Source organism: Dromiciops gliroides, chromosome 4, assembly GCF_019393635.1.
Source record: "Dromiciops gliroides isolate mDroGli1 chromosome 4, mDroGli1.pri, whole genome shotgun sequence".
Lineage (NCBI taxonomy): Eukaryota > Metazoa > Chordata > Mammalia > Microbiotheria > Microbiotheriidae > Dromiciops > Dromiciops gliroides.
Genome location: NC_057864.1, coordinates 163,640,813 through 163,650,274, shown reverse-complemented (window position 1 = coordinate 163,650,274; position 9,462 = coordinate 163,640,813). Strand labels below are relative to the sequence as shown.

Below are 9,462 nucleotides of genomic sequence, written 5' to 3'. Positions count from 1 at the left end.
TTGCCCAGGGTCACACAGCTAGTAAGTATTAAGTGTTTGAGGCTGGATTTGAACTCAGGCCCTCCTGACTCCAGGGCCGGTGTTCTATCCACTGCACCACATAGCTGCCCCCTATGAGCCCCGTTTTAGAATAACATTTTAAAATTAATAAAATGCCTAAAATTATAAAGGAAACAATTATGTTGAAATAAAGATGCTATTTTCCCCACCCAAGTTAAGGGAGCCCTCTGAACTCTATCCAAAGATCCTTTGGGGAACCATGTACCCCATATGAAGAACTCCTTTCCTCCTTTGCAATCCAAACCCATCTCTTTTTCACAGGCTAAGTGGAATAAAGAAAGGGGTTATTTGTGCATTTCTGGGGTTGACTTATATGCAAGTCAGGTTGAATTCTCATACTTTTGAGTAGCTATTGACTCTACATCCGTTTGGTAATCCCTTGGTTTTCCCTGAACTTAATTTAGTTGCCCCCAATAATGGGGAGAGTACCATAAACCTGTCATGTCATCAAGGCACTTCCTGAGCTATGAATGAGCCTGGAATTAGAAGACTGAACCACTGAGCTTCATCTAAAAGACCCAAGTAGGCAAATCCTAGAAATCACAGTAGATGTGTTCAGAGGATGAACATGTCAGCTTCCCATCCTAACCTGGGACCATGAGGAGATATTTTGTACATATCAATTATATATTGATATATGCACATGTTGATTCCCCTGTTAAAATGTGAACTTATTGAGAGAAGGAATTATATAACTTTTTTCTGTGTCCCTAGCCCTTAACACAGTGCTTAGTTGCTAGTTTGTTGTTTATTTGTTTCAGTCTTGTCTGACTCTCTGTAACCCCATTTGGGGTTTTCTTGGCAAAGATACTGGAATGGTTTGCCATTTCCTTCTCCAGCTCATTTTACAGATAAGCAAACTGAGGTAAACAGGGTTAGGTGATTTGCCCAAGGTCTCTAAGTATTTGAGATCAAATTTTAATTCAGGTCCTCCTAACTCCAGACCTGGCTCTCTACCCACTGTGTCACCTAGCTGCCCCTGGTCTATAACAGGGCTTCTTAAACTTTTTCCTCTAGCAATCCCTTTTCTCCCAAGAAATTTTTATGTGACCCCAGGTATATAAAATAGGTATACAAACCAAACATTTACTGCCAAATCTTTCATGACCCCCACATTCAGTTATGAGACCCCATATGAGGTCTCAACCCACAGTTTAAGAAGCTGTAGTCTATAATAGTGATTTAATAAATGTTTGTTGATTGATGGATTGAAACTTGTAGTCTGGATAACAGGAGAACTTCAGGTCAGGTTTAGAGTAGAAAACTTACAGGGGTTTCTCTCCTGTGATGGGCAGATTTCATTTATAAAACTTTTCCCAAATTTGCACATTCTCTCTCTCCCTTGAAATTGGATGGTATGGGACCAGATCTGCTACTTATTTGAACCAAGAAACACCCTTGGCCAACACTGACCAGCACCTTCTCTACCACTTATGGCTTTAGAGTTGTTGAGGCCACTAAGGGGTTAAGTGACTGTCCAGTGTGTGTGTCAGAAGTGGGACTTGAACCCAGATTTTCCTGACTCAGACAGAGGCCAACCCTCTAGCCCATCAATCCACCCTTCCTCTTATTACTTGTAAAAAGAGATGGGAGCTGGAGCTGATATTGTAATAGCATAGGGAATCCCTTCTACCAATGCAAGCTGGAGCCACTCTATGGCTCTCCGATACATTTAAGTGATTTGTTCCAGGGTCACATAGCCAGCAGGTGTCAGAAGCAACACTTGAACCCAGTTTTCCCTGCCTCCAAGAATAGCTCTCCATCTCCTATACCAATGCTCCTCAAACTCTGCTGCAAGAAACTGTAAAAACATCCCAAGTCTGTTGTTTTAATAACCCTTAAAGTTATTTGTTAATAGGCATTAAGAATAAAAATTACATGGGGCGGCTAGGTGGCACAGTGGATAGAGCACCGGCCCTGGATTCAGGAGTACCTGAGTTCAAATCCGGCCTCAGACACTTGACACTTACTAGCTGTGTGACCCTGGGCAAGTCACTTAACCCCCATTGCCCTGCAAAAAAAAAAAAAAAAAAGAATAAAAATTACAGAGGATTTTACTACAAGATTTCTGCCAAAATTTTGTTTCAACTGAAAGGTTCTGCCACTGTGGAAAAAATTGAGAATCACTGTACTATTCCATGATCTAAATTAAAAGTTCTCTTTCCCGGCCTTGATGCCACCGTGGTTGAACTCGCCGTGGGCCCCACTGCTCCCGCGGTTCCTTCATCGCCAGGCCTCCGGGACCGGCCCTTGTAGAGTCTAGACCACCAACATGCGCTATGTGGCCGCCTACTTCCTGGCCATCCTCGGCAGTAACGACTCACCCAACTCCAAGGACCTGAAGAAGATCCTGGACAGCGTGGGCATCAAGACAGACGAGGAGCGCCTGAAGAAGGTCATCAGCAAGCTGAGTGGCAAGAACATCGAAGATGTGATCGCGCAGGGGAGCAGTAAGCTGGCCTCCATGCCCTGCGGTGGTGCTGTTGCTGTTGCTGCCAGTGCTGGCTCTACTGCCCCAGCTACTGCTGGTGCTACCCCTGCTGCTGCAGAGGAGAAGGAAGAAAAGGAGTCGGAAGAGTCCGATAGTGACATGGGATTTGGTCTATTTGACTGAGCAAATCACCCTAATTCTTGAGTGAATAAACCTTTTATTTAAGAAAAAAATAAACAAATTAAGGGTTCTTCACCTTTTGGGGGTCCTGGACCCCTGTGGCAACAGCCTGGTAAAGTCTATGGACCCCTTCTCAGAATAATGTTTTTAACAGCATGAAATGAAATACTTAGGATTGCAAAGGAAACCAATATTACGTGGAAATCCAGTTATCAAAATATTTTTGAAAATAAGGTCATGGACTGCAGTTTGACAACACATGTTCTAAATAAAGTCCAGAAAAGGGGTACTTCTATCATATGGAGTTCCTGGAGATAGGACCAGATCAAAGGTACTCCAGGGACCAAGATGACTGATGTCTACAGGTGTGTTTCAGAGATCAGGAAAGTTTAGAAAGTAAGACAAGATAAAAGTCTGGAGTGGTAGGGACACTGTCAAAAAGCAAAGGGAAAGAAATGCTGTTCCAGGAAAACCAGTCTGGGTCATTTACCCAAGACTGGACCTTTCAAAAGCACCTACAGAGGGAGCAGCTAGGTGGATAAAGCACAGGCCCTGGATTCAGGAGGACCTGTGTTCAAATCCAGCCTCAGACACTTGACACTTACTAGCTGTGTGACCCTGGGCAAGTCACTTAACCCTCATTGCCCCCCCCCAAAAAAAAAAACCCAAATCAAAAACAAAAGCACCTACAGGGATTGGGAGAAGAAAGGAAATTTTGACTTGAATTCCAGCTCTGTGTGAATGAATTGTAAGTTCCAATCGGCCTGGCCTTTTTGATATTTCTCTCCACAAAGCCCCAAATTGTCCCTTCCTTTGGTGAGACATCTCTTGAGAGCCACAGAAAAATCCTGGCCAGAGGCCTCTGGGCAGCTAATCAGTCTCAATCCCACCAGAAACCTGAGCCGTTTATTGTTCGGATAGGTCCAATGTGGAATTCTCAACTCTTTACCCTGGACTCCCTTCTCTCCTTCATTCCCCATTTTGGGAAGGCAGTTGGGGTTAAATGACTTGCCCAGGGTCACACAACTAGTAAGTGTCAAGTATCTGAGGCTGGATTTGAACTCAGGTCCTCCTGAATCCAAGGCCAGTGCTTTATCCACTGTGCCACCTAGCTGCCCCCGTCTCCCATTTTTTGATGTAGTGGTCTGGGACAGGCATGATGACTGGGCAAGCGACCCAGCCCATCTGGGCTCAGGAGTAATTCTACATTATATGTGGAAATGCAATATACTTAGCCATATTATCTTCCCAGTTAGAACGTAAGCTTCTCAAGGGGAAGAACTGCATTGTTTTTGTCTTTTTAACCCCTGTGCTTAGCATAGTGCCTTGTATATAATACATGCTTTATTGTTGGATGGATTGATTGATTGGGGCAAGGTGTCCCACCCTTCTTTCAATTGGGGTTAGGGTAAGGCCTAGAGAAAGCATCTTAGGACCTCTCGATTTGCTTTGGCATCTGCTCAAATTTCACCCCCCCACCCCATAACATTCAAAGGCATCCTGGGAAGTGAGTTCCCCCAGCCAGTTCCCCAGAGGCAGATAGCAGTCTGAGTTCTTTCAACCAGAGAAAATGGCAGGCGCTGACTTCACTCAGGGTCTGGGGAGGGGGCTCCTGCCTTCATGATCCCCTACGCTGGCCATCACACAATCTGCCCCACAATTAGGGGTGCATTTGCCTCTCCGAGCATGCGTAACACTCCTATTAATGGCACAGGGAGCTCCACGTGTGACCAGGCAGGGGGATGGACCCCATGGTGCTTAATGTGACCTAATCTCTCCCAGTGTTGGGAAAATGAAAATGAAAACCAGTCACAATGTTGTGGTTTAAAAATTAGCATGTGTGCTTGAGTAGCAAACTCACTTCACCTCCATTTCCATAAGGATTCATCCTGGTCCCAGCACGCGCCCAAAGGATGTAATTACACCAGGGGCTGATGTGCTTATGGTTGGGTGGGAGTGAGGAGGAGGGAGGGGGTGTTCTGCTTTGTTGTGTGAATAACATGCCTCTTTTTCCTTACTATAGAGATATGGATTCTAATGAGGGAACTGTTACCCAAACCCTTGCTCAGTTCCCAGATGCCTGGGAAAGGGGAAAGGGGGAAATCTTATGCCAGTAGGTGTCCCCTAACTTGGCCAACAAGACATACTTGGAAATGGCACCCCTGTTTCCTTCTAGGAGAAAGAAGGTCACTGTCCTGATATAGGGATTGATGAAGAATCAGTGTTCCAGTAAGGGCCTCTATGGGGGTAGGGATCAATGTCCCAGTATGGGCAAATATAGGGGTAGGGATGGGAAATCAATGTTCCATTAAGGATATCAAACAGGAGAACTGATGGGTGCCAATAGAGACAACCAGGGAGCTTTTTAAAAATTGGTGGCCTGCCCCAGTGGACTTCCTTTATTTTCCTTATTTTACAGATGAGGAAACTGATGCACAGAGAAATCAAATGATTTATCACTAGTTAGCTTCTCAGTGGGAAGCAAGCTAGAACCACCCACCCACCCAATATTTCCCAGACTTCCCTCTGGAGGGGCCCCCATCTGCAGCAAAGTCTCAGAAGAGGGAGAATTAGACCCACATTAGAAAGATAATTCCAAAAAAAAGAAAAAGAAAGATAATTATTTCTTCTCACTGCCCTGGTTAACCTTGTTGTTCTCTACTGCAGGAAGAAGATCAGAGAGCCCAGAATATCAAAACAAAACAAAACACTAACTCAGAGGGAGAAATGTGGATTCCCCATGACCTGGTGATCACACAAGTATTACTTAGGGAAAGCATGGACTCAGAGTCACAGAGCCTGAATTCTAGTCTCAGCTTCACAACTAGCTTCTTGGGTGATTGCATTATCATCCCCTGATTTCCTGAGCTATAATGCAGTGGCACCTGTAGTGACCATCTCATGTAGTATGTACCTGAGCACAGCCTGGGTCCTGCCCCTGACAACACACTGGCCATGTGACTCTGGGTGAGCCACTTAACATCCCAGGCAATACCCTAAAACCCTAAATTGCAAAGTCGGTGCTAATTCTCATTGGCAGAGGGAGCTTTCTCATTGGGAGGCATGATGTCACAGTAAAAAGCACAGTGGCTCATGTACAAAATATTTATAGCTGCTCTTTTTGTGGTGGCAAGGAATTGGAAATTGAGGGATTGCCCATCAATTGGGGAATGGCTGAACAAGTTGTGGTATATGAATGTAATGGAATACTATTGTGCTGTAAGAAACGATGAGCAGAAAAACTCAGAAGAATGTGCTGAAATCATCTTCTAACCAAGAATGGCTTGGAAGGTCAGAAGGAGGGAGCTGCTGTGCTAAAACAGGAGTTGAGCCCAACCCCACAGTCACCCTGAAACAGATCCAGTCCCAGGAAGGCCTCAACAGAGAAGCAGACCCCCAGAGCCTCTGAAGAAACAATGAACAGGTAGATTTCAAAGAAACCTGGAAGGACTTGCATGAACTGATGATGGGTGAGATGAGCAGAACCAGGAGAACATTGTACACAGAAACAACAACATTATGTGTTGATCAACTATGATAGACTTGATTCTTCTCAGTAATACAATGGTCCAAGATAGTTCCAAAGGACTCATGATAGAAAATGTTCTCCAAATCCAGAAGGAAAAAAGAACTGTGGAATCTAGATGCAGATTGAACCATACTATTTCTATTGAGTCTTTTTGTTGTTTTTCTTTTTTGAGGTTTTTCCTTTTTGCTCTGATTCTTCTTTCATAACATGACTAATGCAGAAATATGTTTAATGTGATTATACATACATAACCTAAAAAAAAAGAAAAGCACAGTGGATCTGGAGTCACAAGTTGTTTTGTTGTTGTTCATTCATTCATTCATGTCCAACTCTTCATGGTCCCATGGACTACACAGCCCACTAGGCCCTTCTGTCTTCCACTATCCTGCCTCTGTCACTTTCTACTTATGTACTTGGACAAGTTACTTTACTTCCCTGGAGCTTCTGTTCCCTCTGTAGAATGAGGGAGTTGGATGATAAGGTCCCAGATCTGCACCTCAAAGCAGCTGGGTGAAAAGTGGATAGGACACTGAGCCTGGAGTCAGGAAAACCCAAGTTCAAATCTGGCCTCAGACATTTACTAGCTGTGTGACCCAGGGCAAGTCATCTAACCTCTGTTTGCCCCAGTTTCTTCAGTTCCAAAAGAGGGGTAATAATGGCACTTACCTCCTTGTGAGGATCAAGTGAGATAATATTTGTAAAGCACATTATTTCCTAATGTTCCCTGGTAGGTTTGGGCATAGACTTTGGCCCCTCACCCCTGCACTCCCTTTGTCCATGTTACCTGTGCAAGAACCAGACAGTGAGAGGAGAAAACCATCCACCATAATTTAAAAATAATAAGCCATGAAACACAAAAAAAGAAAAGTAGTAGTAGGTATTTAATAAGTGCACATTCCCTTCCCTTCCCTTACAGTGAGCTGCCTTACACTGACAAAATTATACAGTATATTAAAAATAAAAACTGAAAAAACAACTTGTCCCACTCATTTTCACAGGTGGTTGTGAAGAAGGGGCTCTATAAATGAGTTTTTTAAATAGTATTTTATTTTATTTTTCCAATTACATGTAAAGAGAGTTTTCAGCATTTGTTTTTGTAAGATTTTGAGTCTGAATTTTTCTCTCTCCCTTCCCTCCCCCCTCCCCAAGACAGCAAGCAATCTCAGATAGGTTATACAGTAGTCATGTTGGGAGAGAAGAATCAGAACAAAAGGGAAAACCTACAAGAAAGAAGAAACAAAAACAAAAAAAACCCCAAAATTGAAAATAGTATACTTTACTCTGCATTCAGACTCCATAGTTCTTTTTCTGGATGTGGAGAGCATTTTCCATCATGAGTCTTTTGGAATTGTCTTGGATCAGTGTATTGCAGAAGAGAGTTAATTCTATCACAGTTGGTCATCACACAGTGTTGCTATTAGTTTGTATAATGTTCTCCCAATTCTGCTCAGTATCAGTTCATGTAAGTCTTTCCAGGTTTTTCTGAAATCTACTTGGTCATAATTTCTTATAGCACAATAGTATTCCATTGCATTCATATACCACAACTTGTTCAGCATCCCCTCAATTTCCAATTCTTTGCCACCTCAAAAAGAGCAACTATAAATATGTTTGTACATGTGGGTCCTTTTCTCTTTTTTATGATCTCTTTGGGATAGAAAATTAGTAGTAGTATTGCTGGGTCAAATTTGGGTTATGCACAGTATTATAGCCCTTTGAGCATAGTTCCAAATGGTTCTCCAGAATAGTTGGACCCATTCACAACTCCACCAACAATGCATTAGTGTTCCAATTGTCCCACATCTTCTCCAACGTTTATCATATAATGAATTTTTTGTTTGTTCATTTGGGTCCAGAAGAGTGATTCTTTCAGCATAAGAAACTTCCAGTGTGGAAATTCACTCCATTGACAAAGATCAACAACTCATCCATAACTTATGGCAAAGATACTTAACCTGAGGTTCAAACATCCCGCCAAGGAGTTTGTGGATAAATTTCAGGGGGGTTCTGTGAACTTAGATAGGAAAAATTACATCTTTTTTTCAGTTTGTGTCTGAGACAGGCCTTGAACTCAAGTCCCCCTTACTCCAAGGCCATGATGCTTCTCTATTAAAAAACAACAACAACAGGGCAGCTAGGTGGCACAGTGGATAGAGCACTGGCTCTGGATTCAGGAGTACCTGACTTCAAATCCAGCCTCAGACACTTGACACTTACTATCTGTGTGACCCTGGGCAAGTCACTTAACCCCAATTGCCTCACTAAAAAAAAAAAAATCAAAAAACAAAAACAACAACAACAACAGGGCAGCTAGGTGGCACAGTGGATAAAGCACTGGCCCTGGATTCAGGAGGACCTGAGTTCAAATCCAGCCTCAGACACTTGACACTAGCTGTATAACCCTGGGCAAGTCACTTAACCCTCATTGCCTCACAAAAAAACAAAACAAAAACTATTATTTGCTGTTACTTTGTTATTCCCTACAACATAAACTGGGCTTTTTCTCCAGGATGAATGGTATCTCTCTAACAATACAAGCCACCAGCCAGTGAGCTAATAAGAGTATTCTTTTTCTTTTCCTATTGTTATTCTAGTCTAATGCTTCTAAAACTCATAATCATTCAAAGCTCATTCCATTTATTACCTCATTTAAATGAGGTTAGACCATAGGATCGTAGAGCTAAGATCGAGAAAGGACCTTAGAGGTCAATGAGTCCAACCTCCTGATTTTATAGATAAGGCTCTGAAACCTGCTACAGTGACTTGCCCAAATTCACGCAGGTAGTAAGAGGCAGGACCAGGATTTGAACTCACATGTTCCAAGTTGACCTCCTTTTTTACTGCACCACACACAGAGGGGTTGTTTTCTATATTTAACAGATAAGGAAATAGACCCAGGGAAAAGGAGTCATTTGTCACATGTCTGAGTCAGAGCCAAGACTAGCCTCCCTTCAGGTCTCCTGCCTCCTTCAACCAGGGTTTTTACTAACAGCATAATCGCTGCTCTCTTTAGACTAGGGATGTGCTCGTGCATTCCTCCTACTGTATGGAAAAAATGTTTCCTCACTCAAGGTTTGATCTTCCCCTGTCCAGCCAGACTCTGTCCCCACATACCCTTGTTTCCCCACATCTATCCAAAAGCACTGGGAGGGGAAGCATCCTAACAGGGAACCCCTTAACTATCAGGGGTAAAAGGGGTGGGTTAGAGGGATAGAGACCTCCCAGCTTCAGCAGCTCCTCATCCCCCACCACCACCACCATA

General features: G+C 43.2%; 1 protein-coding gene across 1 annotated transcript; it reads left to right on the top strand.

The window, feature by feature from the left end:
* Nucleotides 1-2,332: 2,332 nt before the first annotated feature.
* On the top strand, nt 2,333-2,674 carry LOC122726726 (60S acidic ribosomal protein P2-like). The gene has a single exon (XM_043964631.1). It carries the CDS (start codon nt 2,333-2,335, stop codon nt 2,672-2,674), a length of 342 nt encoding a protein of 113 aa, XP_043820566.1.
* The last annotated feature ends 6,788 nt before the right edge of the window (nt 2,675-9,462 follow it).

Bases quoted from the DNA above. Each gene is read 5' to 3' on its own strand.
- LOC122726726 (XM_043964631.1), top strand. From the start codon at position 2,333: ATGCGCTATGTGGCCGCCTACTTCCTGGCCATCCTCGGCAGTAACGAC.